General features: G+C 38.5%; 2 protein-coding genes across 2 annotated transcripts in view; both read left to right on the top strand.

Moving 5' to 3' along the window:
* The window catches only part of LOC131939052 (peptidyl-prolyl cis-trans isomerase G-like), a 10,900-nt gene extending 9,236 nt beyond the window's left edge, over positions 1-1,664 (top strand). The window contains exons 8-11 of the mRNA XM_059297300.1: positions 911-1,066; positions 1,153-1,159; positions 1,495-1,567; positions 1,654-1,664. Coding sequence (XP_059153283.1) covers positions 911-1,066; positions 1,153-1,159; positions 1,495-1,567; positions 1,654-1,664 — 247 coding nt within the window. The remainder of the gene's footprint in view (positions 1-910; positions 1,067-1,152; positions 1,160-1,494; positions 1,568-1,653) is intronic.
* A 16,836-nt stretch (positions 1,665-18,500) lies between these two features.
* On the top strand, positions 18,501-19,931 carry LOC131939051 (neuronal acetylcholine receptor subunit non-alpha-2-like). Its single transcript, XM_059297299.1, has one exon. The coding sequence runs from the start codon at positions 18,501-18,503 to the stop codon at positions 19,929-19,931; it is 1,431 nt and encodes a 476-aa protein (XP_059153282.1).
* The last annotated feature ends 1,480 nt before the right edge of the window (positions 19,932-21,411 follow it).

The raw sequence follows: 21,411 nt of genomic DNA, 5'->3' as shown, positions 1-21,411 counted from the left end.
TTGTTCAACCAAGAACAAACTACAAGGCAGCAGTTATTTGATTTGAGAGTTGTCTTTTTACCCGAGGATACGAACTCGAGACTTTTCGGTTTAGCAGCCATAGGCATTACTGACTCGACCACGCCGACCCCGTATCAATACTTCACTTGATGTTTACTTGATTTCCGGGGGTCGGCGTGGTCGAGTCGGGAAAGCTCATGGTTGATAAACCGAACAGTCTTGAGATCGAACCCTCGGGTAGATGAGGCCCGTTAGCTGGGGACAGCCACTCTTCTAGGAGAGACAACTCCAAAATTAAACAACTGCTGCCTTGTAGTTTGTTCTTTGTTGGAAAAAGGCTATGGAAGCAAATCCAAAAAGAAAAGCAGGCTGAAATCGTAGTCAATGGCCTCAATGGCGCATAACCAGTTGACGCGTATCCTTAATTGTGTTGGAGGCGTGGTCGAGTCGGCAAAAAGCTCATGGTTGATAAACTCGAAAAAGTCTCGAGTTCAAGCCCACTGGCAGATAAATCTTGATCCCTTTCAACACTAAAAGTTAAGAACGAAGAAGAAGAAGGGTAGGATGCCAGTTGTTTCTTTTTTCGTTGAAATACTTATTCAAGAAACTGTTTCAATATAATTTAACTGCTAATATTTCTTTTAGACCCAAGTAGGTTTATTTTTGGTGTATATCGACACACGTTCTAAAGGTTTTATTTTTATGAATTTTTTTTAGTAATGATTTTTAGTATTTGATTTGAGAGTTGTCTTTTTACCCGAGGATACGAACTCGAGACTTTTCGGTTTAGCAGCCAATGGGCATTACTGACTCGACCACGCCGACCCCGTATGAATACTTTACTTGATGTTTATTTGATTTCTGTAGAGAGGTTTTGTTTTAAGAAACTCAGGACATTTTTTTTTCTCAGCGCCAGTTCAGAGATGGGCATAGAACGGGCAAGGTCGCAAAGTATAACAAAAGTCAAATCTAGCTTACACAAACAATCAAAAGAAACTGTCGACGGGCGGGGTCACGATCATGGAAGTGGCCACGACAAAGGTCAAGGTCAGAACAATGAAGAAAGGTAGGATGCCAGTTGTTTCTTTTTTCGTTGAAATACTTATTCAAGAAACTGTTTCAATATAATTTAACTGCTAATATTTCTTTTAGACCCAAAGTAGGTTTAGTTTTGGTGTATATCGACACACGACCTAAAGGTTTTATTTTTATGAATTTTTTTTAGTAATGATTTTTAGTATTTGATTTGAGAGTTGTCTTTTTACCCGAGGATACGAACTCGAGACTTTTCGGTTTCGCAGCCATGGGCATTACTGACTCGACCACGCCGACCCCGTATGAATATTTTACTTGATGTTTACTTGATTTCTGTAGAGAGGTTTTAAGAAACGCAGGACATTTTTTTTCTCAGCGTCAGCTCAGAGATGGGCATAGAACGGTCAAGGTCGCAAAGTATAACAAAAGTCAAATCTAGCTTACACAAACAATCAAAAGAAACTGTCGACGGGCGGGGTCACGGTCATGGAAGGGGCCACGACCAAGGTCAAGGTCAGACCAATGAAGAAAGGTAAGATGCCAGTTGTTTCTTTTTTCGTTGAAATACTTATTCAAGAAACTGTTTCAATATAATTTAACTGCTAATATTTCTTTTAGACCCAAAGTAGGTTTAGTTTTAATGTGTATATCGACACATGTTCTAACGGTTTTATTTTTATGAATTTTTTTTTAGTAATGATTTTTAGTATTAGATTTGAGAGTTGTCTTTTTACCCGAGGATACGAACTCGAGACTTTTCGGTTTAGCAGCCATGGGCATTAATTTTTCGACCACGCCGACCCGGTATCAATACTTTACTTGATGTTTACTTGATTTCTGGGGGTCGGCGTGGTCGAGTCGGGAAAGCTCATGGTTGCTAAACCGAACAGTCTTGAGATCGAACCATCGGGTAGTTGAGGCTCGTTAGCTGGGGACAGCCACTCTTCTAGGAGAGACAACTCCAAAATCAAACAACTGCTGCCTTGTAGTTTGTTCTTGGTTGGAAAAAGGCTATGGAAGCAAATCCAAAAAGAAAAGCAGGCTGAAATCGTAGTCAATGGCCTCAATGGCGCATAACCAGTTGACACGTAACGCTTAATTGTGTTGGAGGCGTGGTCGTGTCGGCAAAAAGCTCATGGTTGATAAATTGGAAAAAGTCTCGAGTTCAAACCCACCGGCAGATAAATCTCGATCCCTTTCAACACTAAAATTTAAGAACGAAGAAGAAGAAGAAGATTTGATTTCTGTAGAGAGGTTTTAAGAAACTCAGGACATTTTTTTTTCTCAGCGCCGGCTCAGAGATGGGCGTAGAAGGAGCAAGGTCGCAGAGTGTAACAAAAGTCAAATCTAGCTTACACAAACAATCAAAAGAAACTGTCGACGGGCGGGGTCACGGTCATGGAAGTGGCCACGACCAAGGTCAAGGTCAGAAAAATGAAGAAAGGTAGGATGCCGGTTGTTTCTTTTTTCATAAAATACTTATTCAAGAAACTGTTTCAATATAATTTAACTGCTCATAATTCTTTTAGACCCAAAGTAGGTTTAGTTTTGGTGTATATCGACACACGATCTAAAGGTTTTATTTTTTTGAATTTTTTTAGTAATGTGGTGGAAAAAAAATGTTTATGTAAATATTATAGATTTGGAAGGGGATAGGGGTAATTCCAACTTTCAATGTAACATTAGCAAATACATTCAAAAACTATACCCCATTGTTAGCGTTATCTATAGTTCAACATTTCAAATATGCATGTTAAATACTTTTTAACTAATGGGATTTGCGTCCGTACATTTTCCTGGGTAATAATATCCTTTTAGCATAATCGATTTTGATTTTTCGCACGATTTCAATTCTTTCTCTCTTCCTCTTATACGAGAAAGTAAAAAAGATTGCTTGTTTTTTATTTTTATTTTTTTTAATCATGTTAATTTTATTTCGAATTAATTTCTGTCAACTGTGAGTTACAAAATATTATTTTGAACACGTCGCCAGTATCGGGGAAAGACTAAAATTTGTCGTTCAACGTGGCCATTGGCAGGGTCCCAATCACTGAGATTTTTCAGAAAGCTTTAACGAAGAAATGCACCATTTTTACAGTAGACAGACCATTGGTCACGGCATTTGGCAGAGCCCTAATCCAATGATTTTCTCTTCAACGTTTCGTCACTTACAAAGGATTGTTTAACTTTAACCCTTTATCTACTGACGGTACTTATAAGTACCAATATATGTATGGGCCACTAAAAATTTATAAAACAAAAATTTCCTTCGACATATGCTTTAAGTGTACCAAAAGCAAGATGATAACACATTGTTTAAGAAAAAATTTCATTTAGAACCTAATTCCGTAAATAAAGGGTTAACGTAGTACAAAGCTCATCAATTCACACGTTAAAAAAATCTTTTTGATCCATTTTTTTTAAATGTTGACTGGACTTGTGAAGAGATTTTAAGAAACTCATAACTTTCTATTTTTTAGCGCCAGATTAAGGACAGATGAGTTGACTCGGTCGATCAGCATAAAACAGGCCAAGTACACCTTACAGGCTCACACAGAAGAAACTATCGTAGAAGGTTACAATCAGGGTTCTAATCTAGACCAAGGGCAAGGTCAAAAACATAAAGTAAGGTAAGAGGTCAGTTATTTCCATGAAACTAAAGAACAAGTGGAATATTTTAACAGTAGCGTAGCGAGGGGGGGGGGGGGGCGGCGGGGGGACATATGTCCCCGGGCGCCGACCTTAGGGGGCGCCAAAATGGGTTGGAAAAATAAATTGAAAGGTTGAGGGGGGTGCAAATCGAAATCTTGATGGGGGGGTGCAAATCGAAAAGTTTTTCCACGGGCGCCGGGAAGGGTAGCTACGCCTCTGTATTTTCAATACATTTTAGGAACGAGACACAAGGCAAATAGCTATTTATCGAAACATTTTAAAAGCCGGAACACTCGCTAAAACCTTTTTTTTTTTATTTGGCTAATGCAGTCTAAGAAATTTATTATTTTTAAAGTAATAGAAATGTTAAATTATAAGATTTGTTTATCATAGAGAAAGATAAAAAAACATATTTTTCTATCTAACGATGCAGAAATAATTTTTAGCGTGTATGTTTATTTTAGAGCCATAGTTACAGTTAGGGGTATTGTTGGTTTCAGACTTTTTTCATGGGGGGGGGGGGACCAGAGGCGTAGCGACTCCTCCCAGCGCCCCCCCCCTCCCCCCACACACAAATACATATTTTATACTTATAATTAAAAACTGCAGCTAAAAGTTTTTTATATTTTTTTTCAACCTATTTTGGCGCCCCCCACCCCGTCGCTTTTTCACTGGGAGGGACACATTACGCTTTCGGGGGACGCAGTCAATCTGTCAGTAGGGGTGACAATGGTTAAAGTATATAAATTTCATGATAATTTTATTTCGTCCTGGGGTGGATGTGCCCTGAGGGTGATGAGGGGGGGGGGGGGCAGTGCCCTGGACAGATTTCTGACAGAAACTCTGGCTGTTAGTGTCCGAACATTCTATTTACCATCGTCAACAGGACGACGGATACAGAGCTGTCCATGTCGCTAAGTATAACAAAAGCCACGTCCAGCTTACAGTCACAAATACAAGAAACTGTCGAAGGTCAAGGTCATAATCAGGTTCATGGTCACGACAATGGGCAAGATAAGAGTAACAGATCAAGGTAAGAGGAGAGTTGTTTTTTTTTTCTAAATTTAAAGAAAAGGTGTAATATTTTAAACATGTTTTAAGTAAGAGTGTGCACCGTCAAAATAGCCTGTGACAAAACGACCCCAACAAATCGACTCCCATAACTTCTTTTAAATACCTTCATAAAAAAAAAACCTTTTTCGAGAAGCAACAGCACTTCATAAACAAACATAGAACTTAATAGAAAACTGCCACTTTATAAAATAATTGATTATTGTTGATCAGTGGCGTAGCCAGGATCGTCTCAAGTGGGAGGTTCCAATTTTTACCCGCGGACAAACTTTCGATTTGCACCCCCCCCCCTCAAACTTTCGATTTGCACCCCCTCATAATTTATATATATATATATATATATATATATATATATATATATATATATATATACCGAGTGGTCTATGGGGGGTTATGACCCCCCCTAACCCCCCCCCCCCTGCCTACGCCACTGTTGTTGATTAATCTTCTGTGAAGACCTGTTGCTTAAAAGCCAGCACTGAAGTTCAAATGTATGATATACCGGATGTTTATAGGATAAACGACGTTTTATTTCGATAACCTACATGCATTCTAAAGATAAATGTACGGCGTCAGAGGCGTAGCGAGGGGGGGGGCGGGGGGACATATGTCTCCGGGCGCCGACCTTAAGGGGGGCGACAAATTGAAAGTTTCAGGGGGGGGGGTGCAAATGAAAAGTTCGAGGGCGGGGGGTGCAAATCCAAAGTTTGAGGGGGGGTGTGCAAATGAAAAGTTCTAGGTGGGGGGTGCAAATCGAAAGTTTGTCCCCAGGCGCCGGGAAGGGTCGCTACGCCTCTTTACAGCGTGGACCTTTCTCCCCGATCACTGAATCGGAAATGCCCACAGCCGACTGGTTCGATGGAAGTCATAATTAGACGGTCCTTAAATTTAAGCACACACTACTTTTAATTCTAGATAAATTAATGTTAAAATAAAGCCTTCCGATATAAAGTACTATACGTTCTTGTGTTTAAGTGTGTTGTCTAAGCTAATTTTGAAGAGAATTGATGAAGGGATTCTATTAGCAAGGGGTCATATTAAATGAGGTCGTTTCACCGGGATACTTAGTCTCTACTAGAACCGTATTAACAGAGGCCCTATTGTCGCGAGTCATAAAGAGAGTAGCCGTTTTGTTTGGGGCCGTTTTGTCAATGGCCATTTCAACGCTGCATGAGATAAGAGAAACAAGGCAGATAACTATTTACCAAAACAATTTTTTAAATGCTGAACATAGGGGTCGTCCATAAATGACGTCACATTCGTAGGGGGGGAGAAGGTCCGTAATTTTGTGACGGTGTGTGATGAGGGTGGGGGGTGGGGGTCAGATGGTGGAACGTCACACTTTTGCAGTATAAAAAAGCAATGTTAGAAAATTGATTTTTGCCGTTATTTTGCGTTTTAATAAATTGTAATAAGAAGTGATTAAACTACTTTATTTTGACAGAGTTTAGACAAGATTTTCGAAAACATCGTATTTTAAGAAAAATTCAGCTGCAATTTTGAGAGGAGGGGGGTGCAGGCTGAGGTGTGAAGTCATTTTAGGGGGGGGGGGGGAACTGGCTTTTTTGACGATGTGTGACGGAGGGGAGAGGGGGAGGTAAAAATCGTCCAAAAAAGCGTGACGTCATTTATGGATGACCCCATACTAAAAAAAAAATCACTTTTTGTTTTGGTTTGTTTTTTCGACCTATCCCAGAACATTCTTTTTCTTAGCACATCCCCGACAATTAACAAGAAACGGTCAAGGTCAGTGAGTATAGTAAAAGTCAACTCTAGCTTACATGCACTAACAAGAGAAACCATCCAAGTGCAAGGTCACGATCAAGGTCAAAATCAGGATAGTCCCCACGACGAAGGTGAAGGTCAGAAAAAAGAAGTAAGGTAAGAGGTCAGTTATTTTTAAAAAAACTAAGAAAAACAAGTTATATTTGAAACATTATATTTTATACAGGTTATTTTAATCAGGTTTTATTTTTAACTAGGTTTTTTTTTAAAGAAATTCAATTCAGATAACAATGTACTAAAACATTTTTAAAAGCCGTAACAATGTTACGGTAACTTTCTCTAATGTATTTTTTTTTTTTGGTTTTGCAATCGAACTCAGATTTTTATGATTTTTAAAGTAAGAATAACGTAAGCTAATCAGCTGTGTTTGTAATAGAGAAAGATAAAGAGTTATTTTTCCTCTAAAAACCCGGAAGTAATCCGAAGGTTCATGTATCTGAAAAGTTTGAACGAAATCGCTGCTTTAGAAGTGGGTCGAAATTGAGTTACAAGATTTACCCCAAAACCAGAGGCGTATCGAGAGGGGGGACATATGTCCCAGGGCGCCGACCTGAGGGGGCACCAAAATGGGTTGGAAAAATAATTTGAAAGCTTGAGGGGGGTGCTAATCGAAAATTTGAGAGGGGGCGGGGTGCAAATCGAAAGCTTGAGGGGGGTGCAAATCGAAAGCTTGAGGGGGGGGGGAGTGTAAATCGGGCGCCGGGAAGGGTCGTTACGCCTCTGCCCCAAACCCACAACCAAACAAACAGACGTTGCAAACTAAAAAAAAAGCTTGTAATTTAAAAAGACTATTGTTTTAGCACCAGAAATAGAAATTAGTTTTAGACTGCTGTTTTTCTTGCCTTTTTTTTACAAAGTGGGTTGGATATCTTTTTTTAAATAACTGACAATTTAAAAGTAACAAATATGCCTATTGCATTACGTTAAGTCCAACATCATATACGCTATTTTAATGTTTTATAATATTAATAACTTTTGTGAAATTTAAAAAATAGTTGTTTTTTTTTAAATTAAATGACTTGTCCCCTTTACATTTTCTTGAGTGTTAATGTCCCCTTTAGATACTTAAAGAAGATGATTTGTCCCATTTTTTCAGCACATATATAATTTTTAAAAGTTTTTTTCCTATTGCTTTTATTATCAAGTCTAATTTTTTTATAGGTTGTTTTATATTGCTCTGTCGAAGTTTAATAAAAAGCTTGTTAAATAGTTTTTCACTAATGAAATCGTCCTCCTTACATCTTTCTGTTGCTTTTAATGTCCCAATTAAAAAATGATATTCTACACATAATACTTGTCTCTGTATTTTTAGTAGATATATAATAAAAAAGCTTTTTGTATTTTTTTATTTTTTTTTTAAATCATGTTAATTTTTATATTGAGTTCCTTTCTACCAAATGAGAGCTTAAAAAAAAAAACCATAAGATTTTTTTTCGCCGCGTAGCACCTGTTTCCTGGCGACCAATCTCTTGTTCCTAATGAAAATCGAATCATCAGCTATCTATGATAAGCTTAATAAACTATTTCAGAAAAACAAATCGGAGACTATCCCATAGGTCGTCCTGGAGCCAAACTGATCCTGTTGCAAGGTAAATTAGAATTTCTAAAAAAAGAACACTTAGTATATTTCTTCTTCTTCTTCGTTCTTAATTTTTAGTGTTTAAGGGGATCGAGATTTATCTGCCAATGGGTTTGAACTCGAGACTTTTTTTTTTGAATTTATCAACCATGAGCTTTTTGCCGACTCGACCACGCTTCCATCACAATAAAGGATACGTGTCAACTGGTTATGCGCCATTGAGGCCATTGACTCCGATTTCAGCCTGCTTTTCTTTTTGGATTTTCTTCCATAGCCTTTGTCCAACCAAGAACAAGCAATAATTATATAGGAGTAATTAAAATTATATATATATATATATATATATATATATATATATATATATATATATATATATATATATATATAATTTTAATTAAATTATTAATTATATTAATGTAATTCTAATTACTCCTATGTTGGTTCCTACATCTTTTAGTTATGTTGGATCTACACAGCGTATTGACGATTTACATGTTGTAGTGTTTGAAAGTGGTCATGGCAATACACAGGGACAAGGTCCTGAGCACGTCATTGGAATAGGACGCATCGTCAGCATCGAAAAAAGATCCACATTAGACGTTGAACAGGAAATTTGGCAGGGAACTCAACAAGGTTCTGAACCCTTCGAAGGTAGCCAAGGAATGCCCAACTTCGAACAGGATATTGATCAGGGAATTTGGATGGGCCCTGATCAAGGATTTGGTTTTCCCCCTGCATTCGCTAACGAAGGAATGCCCGACTTTGACGGTGGAGAAGACGTTGATCAAGGCATTGGGTACGGCCCCCAACAAGGACGGGGTTCTGAATTCTTCGACGGTAGCCAAGAAGTGCCCAATTTTGACAATGGACAGGGCATTGATCAGGGCATTTGGCAGGGCTCCCATCAAGAACAGGGCTCTGAATTCTTCGACGGTAGCCAAGGAGTGCCCAACTTTGACAATGGACAGGGCATTGATCAGGGCATTTGGCAGGGCCCCCAACAAGGACAGGGTTCTGAATTCTTCGACGGTAGCCCAGGAGTGCCCAACTTTGACAATGGACAGGGCATTTATCAGGGCATTTGGCAGGGCCCCCAACAGGCATTTGGTCCTCCGCCATTCATCGCTAACGAAGTAATGCCCAACTTTGACAATGGACAGGGAATGGATCAGGGCATTTGGTATGGCCCTGATCAAGGATTAGGTTTTCTACCTACTAACGAAGGAATGCCCATCTATGGCGTTGGGCAGGGCGTTGATCAGGGCATTTGGCAAGACCCTCAACAGGAATTTATTTCTGATCACTTCGACGGTGACGAAGGAGTACAACATTTTGACGCTGATCAGGAAATTGAACAACACAATGAACAGGACCCTGAGCAGGGGCATAGCTTTGAAAGCGTCGTCGACAACGAAGGAAGACCGGAGCAGAACGATGGTCCCTGGGACGGGGAGGTTAGGCAAAGCTGGGCAGGGAGGCCTGAGGTTAACCCCGGCAGAAGGAGGCGAGCTGCTGGTGTGCGAATTAGGGGAGGAGCGGTGGGTAGCGTGGGCAGACGAGGGGTTAGTAGAGTTCGTGGAAGGGGGAGATTACCACCGTTGAGAAGTGTCGGGCGATGGGTTTATCCCGTGGGTGCGGCTAGGTGTAGGTGCAATAGTAGTAGTAGTGGTGATTCGGATAGTAGTGATGATTGTTGGGTTTGCGATACGGCGCGCGGTGGAAGAGGGTACGCGAGGTATGTGATGGATAAGGGCATGGAAGCAAGCGAGGCTGGGGGAGGTTATATTGGTAGTAGAGGTTTAAGGGGTAGAATTTTACTGAGATATGCGGGTTATGGTGGTAGGGGTGGAGGTTATGGGATTAGTGGTGGTGTGCATGGTGGTGTGCATGGTGGTAGAGTGGGCCATAGAATCAGGGGAGTCAGGAGGTATGTTAGTAGGGGTAGGCTTGGACGTTATAGGGGTAGAGGTGTTCGTGTTGGTAGAGGCGGTGTGGTTTATACTGAGTATGGCGTAGTAGAGGGACATTATTATCTTGGGGGTGAAGGTAGGGGTGCAATAAGGGCACAGTATGGTGTAGGTAGAGACGGTAGAGGCATAATACTAGGACAGTATAATCTTGGTAGAGCGGGTAGAGGCAGAGTAGTTGGAGAGTATGATCTTGGCATTGGTAGAAACGACGCTATAGAGGAACAATATGATCTTGGTGATAATGATAGTGGCATGATAGAAGAGCGATATGATCTTGATGGTGATGAGAGTGGCATGATAAAGGAAGAGTATGATGATGGTGACGATGAGAGTGGCATTATGGAGGAACAGGATGATCGCGGTAGTGATGATAGCGTCGAGTCAAGGGGACCGTATGAAATCGATAGCTTTGATAGCATCGATGTTGCTACTAGTGTCCCTCAGACCGGTGTAACAGCAATCCCTTCCAGAAGACTGCCAGCTAGACCTCGTATGGACAGAAGAGCAGTACCTCGAGCAGGATACACATTAGTGTGTCGGTATGTGAAGATCAGGAGGGCTACTGGAGGCTTGGGCAAGATCTGGAGAAGATGAGAAGTATTGTTTAAGAAGATATATTACAGAATATGAAAAGAAACATGAACTGTGGAATTCTAGAGAACACGAAGAGGAACATGATTTAGAAAATTCTTGAGAAAACGAAGTGGAACATGTATTGGAGCATCCTATAAAAAGTAAAGAGGTACATGTATTAAAGCATTTTTAAGATGAAACATTAAAAAAAAACAAGAAATATAATCTCAAACTAAGAACAAGTTTTAAAAAGATCAAATTATGATCATTAATAAAAGAGTTATTTAAAGCGCTTAACTAAGCAAATCCAAATGTCTAAATATATTTTATCACTTTACTTTCTAGTTTACAGTTAAAACAAACATTGGTTTTATTGTTTTGTTTTTATTCTATTTTATTTCTACTTTTCAGTTTCAATTTTTTTATAAATAAAGCGGGAGTGATCTCCCCTAAACATTCTCGAATATTCTTAGATAACACTAATGGGGATGGCAACTCCAGTGTAATCGGGATATAGAATTTTTTTAAATCAATTTTCAAATACTAAAAAATTTTTAAGTAGATAAAATCCCGTAGAAAAAGCATTGAGCACCAAATAAACAGCAAATAATATGTGGAATATTAGTACTTTATAAAGAAAGACAGAGGAATCAAGTTAAAAATAAATTCATATGCCTTTTTTGAGAAATCGGAAAGAGGGTAAAATACTACTTACGCTCACTGGAAATAACTCAAAATTTGTCAGAAAAATGGGAATTAGACCTTCTACATTTGTGTGAAATTTCTTCTAATTTCTTCTAATTGAAAAAGTACTTAAGTCATAAGCTTTCGAAAAACCGAAAGTTGAATATGTTCCACTTCCGGTAACCGGAAATCGCTGAAAAGTTAATACAGAACTTCAAAGTTAATATAATACTTATATATTGAAACTTTGACAACCAAGCTGTAATGGTACTCAAATTATCGTGTTCACAGACACACGGACAAAATTGCAAAGTCCAGTTTTACCGCAGATGAAGTAGAGCTAATCAGTTTCTGTGACCTCGGCTAATGAAGAGATAGTGGGGTCCGTTCTATGCCCAGCCACTTTTCTTTTTCTTAACTTGAATCTGGTACCCCCCCCCCCCCCTCCATAGTTTTCCCAATATTTACATCCTATTAATATAAATTGTACTACTTTTTTGTGCTAAAACCAACCATAAACTGGTTCCCACTTTGAAGACAACCATTCATATTTTGTTCAGACAAATAGTTTCCAATGTAAGCGGCGTATGTTTTTCTTTGATAAACTCGGTCACCGTGAAAAGAGATCAATGTATCAATTTTAGACAGGAACAATCGCTCCTCTTACAAATTACGTTTGAAATCCAATACGTTTTTGTAAGGGTTTTCAATGACCATCAAGTTATCGATCTCTAATATACGTATACGTTATTGGCATGTAAGGAGTAGACGAATAAGGGTAGAAAGGAGGGGGGGCGGGGTATAAATCTAATTTAGAAAATATGAGGGGTAATGGGCAATGTATTAACAGGAAAGTATTAATACTAATCGTATTTATGTTACTGTGTGATGTAATTGATGTAGCCTAGAGGAGGAGGGGGGTGTCTGTTTGTAAACAACATTTGCTATATGATGAGGTTATTTGATGCAAATATAAAGCAGCAAAAACTATCTAGTTTCTTAGTGATGAAAAACAAGGTGAAGTTCAGAGTTTCTTCCAAGAAAGTCTACCCCCCCCCCCCCCTTCCACCCCTTAACGAAATGGAATTTAGAAAATATATACTTTTAACAGTGTCTCTTCCCCCCCCCCCCCCCACCCCTGAAGAAACACTAGTGAAGTTTGTTAATACTGGGGTGTGGAGTTGAGTGAAATAGTGGATGTAATGAATGGGTGGGGGGGGGTCTGGCGGCTTTTTGTGGTGACGTGTGACTAAATAAATTGGGGATAAAATTATCCTTTAAAAGTATTACTTTTTGGCGCAACCCTTGTAATTTAAAAAAAAACTAATCTAAAATTATTTAATGCAGCAATATAGTCATTGCAATAAATGTTTTTTTTTATTTAACGTAAAGACACGTATTGATATGATTCACTGATTTCATTTTATTTCGTCAAACCTGACGTTTGATTTTTAGATGTACTTTAAGTTCAACTTTGGCCTCGTTTTATTTTAGATTGGGTTTGTAGGCGGGGTCAGAAGAATGATTGACATGTTCATGCTTTAAAAAATATCTCCTCACAAAATGGCAATCCTAGCTGATTTGTAAACTAGTAAAATTCCCGAAACGGAAAAAAATGGCTCCTGAATCCACCTTTTTGATGTCATCGTTTGATACGGTGGATCATTGTTTCGTTGTTTGTTTTGGCTATTTTTTATTCGCTTCCGTTTGTGAGGAACGATAACTCCGTAGAAGGGCAATAATGCCCGATGATAATACCATACAAGGGGCAATAACTTCCGAGGATGATACCGACGCCATGTCAATGATAAAAAAAACTCGTCTGATAACGGTTAACTTGAGTTATCGTTCTTTACAAATGCCTGAACGGAAGTGAGCAGGTTGGTCAGTGCCGGGATGTTATCTAGACAAGGGGGAAAACCGCGGCTAGTAAAAAAAAATTCCCTCCTACATGTTGGAATAAATTGAAACGGCAAGAGTTATCTTTTCCTTGGTAATCCGATCAACAAAACAATTGGGCCTAACTTAAATACACATATATATGTGTGTCCGAGCTAGATTTGTCTAGCCATGTTGACCTACTAGTACGCAAAGATTCCGGGTGCAAAAAAAAAAAATAAGCTACAAAAATATTTTTTAAAAAAAAACACATAAATAACATTTTTAGAGTTGTCTCCCTTTGACACCTGAAAAAAAAAATACTTTATAGAAACTGGTTTCTCCAATGATTGGCCGACATTTAATCCACGCGTGTTTTTTCACACCCCCATTACAAAAGGCATTAAAATATTGACTGTTTCCTGACTGGGACAGAATGCATGGCGGCCATACTTGTGACTGTTGACAGACACGGCATCACCACCCACGTGAGATTTTCGGTACCAAATGACATGTGACATACGTCATGTCAGTGCCAAAGTGAGGTCTATTTTCATGTTTTTTCAACAGCTAACTGAAGAGTTTTAAAATATTTTAAGTTGTTTTAACTGAACGGTGTAATAGGTTTTGAAGCTGGTTTAACTAAACAATGTTAGAAACGATTAAGGTTCACTCAAGTCTTTGCTCAAGCCGTCACCTTTATGCACTGAACAGCTTGGCATTAACCAAAGACAGCTGAGATATGCGATTTTATTTTGAGTTCAAATATATGATGGGACGCAATTTTACGCTTTGTTAAGCGAAACACCACTCATCATCTTTTATCAAATATTTTACAATGTGTATGAAACATTAGTGGAGAAAATTTGATGTTGTAAATATTGTGACAAACAAAGCTCAGGTAGCCTCTGTACTGGGAGATTTTTATATCATTTCTCTCATTTATAACGGGCGGACTAACGATTTTTTTTCATTCCGATCCCCTATAGGTTATAATAAGGAATTGATTTTTATATAGCAATGAGGAAATCGGTGTATTTATTTTGTCACAGGAAATCGATTAATATTTATCCGCGAGAATCGATTGATATTTTGACGCTATTTTTGTTAATTTAATCAGCTCCCAATTAATCGCCACCCATCTATTCACCACTCATCTACTCATAATCTCCCAAACAACACAATAGACGACGCAACCATCCATCGACACTGAATAACAAAATCAAAATTGCACCTGATAAACATTGGGTTGTCAGCGAGTTTATGCAGTGGCGTAGGCAACGATGGCGATAATGAAAGTAAGAACCCCCTCTAACTTAGGGACACCCAAAATGACAACTAGCCCACGTTAAGTGAAAGCTATTTGTTACGTTCTCGTATATGTATAATTCATATCGAGATTTTGACTATTTTCGCCTTTTTATACAATTCTGAGGTGATGGAAAAAACAGGTTTAAATTTTGCCTGTATGTGTGTCAGTGTATGTCTGTCTGTTTGTAACACGATAACTTAGGCACTTTTTCAGTAAGTGGACATCATTTAATTTACTAGTAATAGATCTTAAAAATATAGGTTACTATTTGCATTATACTCGTGTGATTGTGTTTATCTGGGGTAAAATGAACAATCCCCATAACAAAATCCTGCCTACGCCTCTGTGTGTATGTGTGTGAGCGCATGTGTGTGAGCATGTGTGTGTATGTGTGTGTGTATGTGTGTGTGTGTGTGAGAGAGAGAGAGCATGTGTGTGTGTGTGTGTGAACATGTGTGTGTGTGTGTGTGTTGAGTCTTTAGACGGTTATCTCAATGTAATCTACTTAACACCGCGCACAAATTAAAATTTACCATTTCCTTGATTGGTTTCGATCTATTGACATGAACCTACATTCACTAAAAAAACGTCTTTTATCTGCACAGAAATCAATGTACAGAAAATTTAATTCACTGTCCTTTGGTTCAATTTGTGTACATTTGGTGACCAAAATACAGAACACGATTTTCAAAAACTAGATAACAGCGTCATAAAAATCAAACTCTAAGCAGCACGCAATATAAAATATTAATCAATTATCAGTAAGGTTGAACTACAGGTACATTCTGGATCGATTATAATCATTGCTGACATATATTTACGAAAGAAATAATTGTCAATAGTTTACACAAATATGTCTGACAAGTACTTCAATAAGGAAAATAACCCAAGGCCTCGTTCTTGAACAGGATTGTCGTCATCAGTAATTAATTTTGAATTAATTGATTTTTAATGAGTATACCCACTTCCGTGTACTGAATCTGCGTAAGTCAAAGAAAGATGATTTTTTTACATGTACTTGTAAGGGGGGGGGGGGGGGGGTTGGGGAGTTCGTGAAAGTAAAGGTTAGGATCTCACACTGAGAAGAATAGAATTGAGTAGAGCTCATCTTCTTTTTTTACTTTCTCGTATATACGAAATATAGAGAAAGTCTTGTAATCGTGCTAAAAAAAATCGAGATTTTTGCAAATCTCGACGTTTTACATCTCACTGATACGGAAAAACATAATTTTGCAATCTTGTCCGTATGTCTGTCTGTGTGTGTGTGTGTGTGTATCAGTGGCGGAACTAGAAATAAAGGGCCACCCCGCAAACAATTTTTTAGGCCCCCCATATATATATATATATATATATATATACAATAGCATAATACGAACATAGGATACTCGTTGCTGTCCTGTTCGAAATTTGAAAAAACATCAATTAAAAAAATTGCAACATCATGTCATGTGTGTAAGTGCATTGGCGTGTTTGGTGAAAACTCAGTGTTAATAAATTTTTAATAGAAGCCCTCGTAGAAACTTGTCAGTCAAAAATAATATAAAACATGAAAGCTTTGAATTAGTAATGGTGTCTCGTGTTATGTTTATTTTTATGTTTTTTTTTGTAATTATATTATTAATTTTCTAAATATTATTGATTTAATACATTTCAATACATTTCCTTTTTATACAATATTATTCTTTAGTAATTACTTATAAAAAAATAATAATTAAGAGAAGAAATTGCTTTTTAATTTGTTTAGTACAAATCTATTAAAAGGAGCTTATGATCACCCCTATTTGCCTATTTTTTAAAAAAGGGAAATAAGTCATGGTTTAAACATTTGTTACGTTTAATTGTAGATGAAAGACTCGGCTTTCAAAGTTGTTTGAAAACAAAGGGAAAAAGAAGATACAAGAGCGTGGGGTGGTGTCTATAGAATAATCCAACCGCAGCTAAGTAATTTTTTACAAAACAACCATCAAGTCAAAAATGAAAGAAAATTTACTTTTTTTTTTAACTATAAAAAAATTTATTATGGTCGGCTCTGGGCCCCTAAATGGCGTGGGCCCCCCCCCCCCCCCGCATTGCGGGGTCTGGCGGCACTGTAGTTCCGCCCCTGGTGTGTATGTATGTGTGTGTGTGTGTGTGTGTGTGTGTGTGTGTCCGTGTGTAAACACGATAACTTGAGTACCGTTACAGCTAGGTTGATGAAATTTCATATATAAGTATTTTATTAAAATCGTAGATCCGTATCAACATTTGAGCGATTTCCGATAACCGGAAGTGGTACTTTTTCTACTTTGAATTTTTCAAAAGCCTATAACTTGAGTACTATTTCAGATAGATAAATGTAATTTGATATGTAAATAAAAGATCTAATTATCTACCTTCTGTCAAATTTTGAGTAATTTCCGTTGACCGGAAGTACTTATTTACGCTATTTCCGATTTCTCAAAAAACGCATGTAAATTTATAAAGTACTAATAATATTGCGCACTATTATACACATCTATATTTAGCGTTCACTTGGTGTGCATTTCTTTTTTCTACGAGATTATATTCTATTTTTTAAAATTTGAGTATTTAAAATGGATTAAAAACCTTGTCTAGAAGTCTATATCCCGAGTTGCCATACCCCGTAGTGTTATATTAGAATATTCGAGAAAGTTTAGGGGAGATCACTCCCGGTTTATTCCAATTCGTTTCCAAGACACAAGGGGCAGATTAAGTAGAGTTTACCTGTTTCAGTGACCTCGGCTTATGAAGGGATAGGGTGGTCAGCATCATTTCCTAACGTGAGTCAGGTACCCATTAGAGCTGGGTCGACTCAGATACGTTCTACTAACTTCAAATTAGTTCGAATTTGAGACTTTCGGGTTAGCAGTCTAGCGCTCTACCGCTATGCCACGTTCATAACGCTCTGTAAACAAACACGTTTGGTTTCAGAAATGCTTCCACCTGCTGTAAATAAAGTGTGTATACATCAGTATTTTAATCTATAAGAAAACGTCTTAATTAATCTTAATTACTAGCAAATTATTGAGAAAATTATTTCAATAGAGAAGATAACTAAAGACGTTTTTGAATAAGATATCTAATCAGTAATTAATTTTTAAAAATAAATTGATTTAAACAACCACACCCACTTCCGTTTACTTAATCTTCCTAATTACGTCATGAACAGCCCCAAGGTCATATACTGATGTCATTTCCACCTTGTGATAGATCGTTGAAATAACAGGCGTCAATTTGCTCCGGAATTTCACCATCGCACCCCCACCCCACACCATTCACGACCCCTCATTGACCCCTCTACCCCCTGACGTAAATCATCGATTACACAAACATATCATCCATTCACATGCTAGTACAAGGTTCGATTTTGTCGATTTTCATTAATAAAAAAAACAACCAAAAAACCAAACCTGGATCGTGATAGGGTGAGCATTAAAAACAAAAACTCAGGGAGGATAACTCCTGCATATTTCATGATAAAAACCCTGGTCTAGTTTTTTTCTACTCTGTATTTCACATAATTAATGGATGGAGTTTTAGCGAACAAGGTAATGTTTGCCGCGAAATTTCTCTACGATTATCCTTGCGTGTAAATTCGTATTTGCAAGGGAGATAATTAGTTCTGTTGACATCGGGGAGTTTTTCTTTTTTAAAACAAGAGAAAAACATTCGTCTCGTTGCTATATTGATCGAGGTCCTAAGCGAGGGGCGGGATTTGTTATACGGGATTTGTTTCGTTGGTGTAACACGACGGTGAATTAAGTCGCGAGATAATTCCTAAATTTTACTTTATAAAACTTGACCTGATATATATATATATATATATATATATATATATATATATATATATATATATATATATATATATATATATATATATATATATATAAAATTTTCATAGGAAATGGCAGTCGTAAAGCTTACTATCATGATTAACCTGATGCTCGTTTTAATAACGTTGATGACGCACAATGTCGCTTCTCAGACGACGGATTATGTTGCGGACAACCTGGAGCAGACGACCGGGTCAAGCGTTGTCAAGAACTTGACCGTCATGGAAGCGTTTCAACTCCTACGTCAGACGATGCTAGCCAAATTGACCCTACGACGCAAAGTCCCGCCTAAATACTACTCGGAACACAACAGCTCAATATCGTTGTCGTTCGAACCTCTACAGATTGTTGAAGTAGAAGGGATCACCCAAGCCGTGACCTTGTCTTCTATTCTGACCTTGACATGGAACGACCCGGAAGTCGTATGGAACCCCAGCGTCTACTCGGGTATCGTCGACATCAAACTTTCGTCGGAAAATTTTTGGTCGCCTTCGATCATCATTCCCAAAACGACCTTGGGTACGGACTTGCACGTGCCGTTTCCGGACGTCGTAGACATCACATACAGCGGCGCCATCTTGGCTTCAGTACCGACCTTCGTCAGCACGCTGTGTAACTTGGATATGACGTACTTCCCTTTCGACCAGCACAACTGCAGTTTCGTCTTCATTGAGGAGCACTTCTACAACATGACGTCGTTTCGCCTACCCCCAACGGATATCCAATCCTACTTTGGAACAAACGGCGATTGGATAATGGGCAAACATGGATGTGTGGCGAAAATGTCTCACATTTCGCCAAATTTCCAGTACGTCATCTGCAACATCGAAATGAGCCGACGTAGTATATTCTACGTCATAAATCTGATTTTCCCCATGGCGATGACGTCAGTCATGACGTTGGCGGTTTTTTGTATCCCGGCGAAAAGCGGGGAGAAGATCGGATTCGTCTTGTCCATGTACACGTCGACTTCCGTTTTCTTGAGCTATATTGTTGAACGGGTGCCTAAAAACATGGACAAGACCCTGCCTCGCATCAACATCCTTCTGCTCGCCATAGTCGTCCAGGTCATACTCGCCACTGTGGCGACGGTATTCGTACTGTACCGATACAAACAACAACTTACACGGAAGAAACGCAAGGAATCGGAATCGACTCGGTCCAGGGCGGACGCAACTACCAACAACGAAAACGCAAAAGCTGAAAAAAATTCGAAAAATATGAACCAGAAAAATCAACAGAATAATATTGTGAGCGATTTTTCTGAAAAGGAACAAAACATAAAACCAAAACAGATTTCGATCGTTAACAATGACGTCGATAGTAACGGGAAAAATTCCTCGACGTGCGATGAAAAATGTAAAAACTTGAATTCGAAATTTAACGATAAAAACTCCGATCCCGTCAAGACTGACCTCGGGGATCAATACAACACAAAGGTCAAGGACGAAGGGGGATTCTGGGACCGCCAGCTGACGCATGACGAACTGGACACAATTTTCTTCGTCGTCTTATCGTTACTCACCGTTCTCGTCTACGTCATCGTCTATCTTTACTGACCGGAAGCGGAAACGGCGGAAAACGATAACGGATCGAAATAATGTGCTTGGATTGGTTAAAACTTGGCAATCATATTCAATAATTCAATAAGGATTTGTGTAGTTCTGCAGTTTAGTACGTAGGAAATTACTTAAAAGTAGGCCTATACAACAATAACAGTTGTTTTTTTTTGTTTATAAATAAGACGTGTCTTCATTTACAGTTTTAAAAAAAAACAACCTTTAGATACATTTACCAGTTGAGAAATTAAACAAACCCGTGGCAACTATTATATTAAGGAATGTCGTTGTGTATTTACTACACGTCTTGAAAGTCGGTGTGTTATTTTCAGATGTGGGTAAACGTGGTGGTATTATGGGACGTGTAGGCCTGCCTTCAAACGTCAACTAAAGTTCTTGTTTTGTTTTCTCTAATTACCGTGAGGAAATTTGACTGTGTTTACAACTCAGATAAGGTGATCGATTTTCAACCGTTGTGATCTGAGAAAACGTGTCAAACACTATACAAATTCATGTTTTCTCTGAGATATATATGACATTTGCAGGCAAACAAAAAGTAATTTACCAGTTCAAATTAATATAATACATTTTTTTACGTACCAAACTTTACATACCTTGCTATAGTTAAAGTACCGGCTAAAGATGTATGTAGCTTTAAACTGATGCTAGGTTTTACATTTTATAATGATACTATTGCTGTGGTTGTAGTTCGGCTATACCCACAGTATTTTACCTAGCTATTCGGTCATTGGCGATGTTCTCAAACTGTCCCGTGTGTCACCCAACTGGAGGTGATATGTTTCCAGAGTTTCTTCCAGGAGCCCCCCTCCCCCCCCCCCCCCCGGAACAAAATGAAATTTATACAGAAAATATATACTTTTAACAGTGTCCACCCTCCCCGAAGGAAGTCTACCGCCCCCCCCCCCCCCCGAAAATTTCAAATGCACCCCCCCCCCCCCCCACAAGAGAAAAAAAGTCTGGAAGAAACACTGTATGTTTCTCGTGATTGTGTCGTCTTTTGATTCTCCTTATGTTCTTGTAGCGGTTTGATTTTCCTTTGACGCAAAGGGTTTGTTCGTCTTTAGCCTAACCCTTTACCTATCTCATCCGGGCTTTGAACTGGTAACAACGGAGTTAAAAATACTACAGGTATTTTTTAACTTTGCGGTCAATAACAAAGGTCTAGTAGAGTTCATCTGTTTCTGTGACCTCGGCATTGGAAGGGATAGTATTGTCCGTTCTATACGTTTGTTTGGTTTTTTTTAACGTGAGTCAGGCACCCGTGGTAGCTTGGTGGACTCATGGACGCTCTATTGTTTGAACCCAAATGATTGATTCAAGACTTTTTACAACTTTTTTGTTGTTAAGTCCAAAAGAAAACGTCGGGCACTTGTTTTTTTTTTTTTTTCAAATTAATATTTTGTACCCGACCGAATTTTAAACATGTTTTAAACTATTCCAACCCACGTTCTTTGTAAAT

This window comes from Physella acuta, unplaced genomic scaffold (genome assembly GCF_028476545.2).
Source record: "Physella acuta isolate Inbredline_101_S28 unplaced genomic scaffold, ASM2847654v3 ptg000264l, whole genome shotgun sequence".
Classification (NCBI taxonomy): domain Eukaryota; kingdom Metazoa; phylum Mollusca; class Gastropoda; family Physidae; genus Physella; species Physella acuta.
Note: the sequence above shows the minus strand (reverse complement) of the source record. Positions and strands in the feature narration are given on the sequence as shown.

Excerpts from the sequence above, each read along its gene's own strand:
- LOC131939051 (XM_059297299.1), top strand. The coding sequence starts at position 18,501 with ATGACGCACAATGTCGCTTCTCAGACGACGGATTATGTTGCGGACAAC.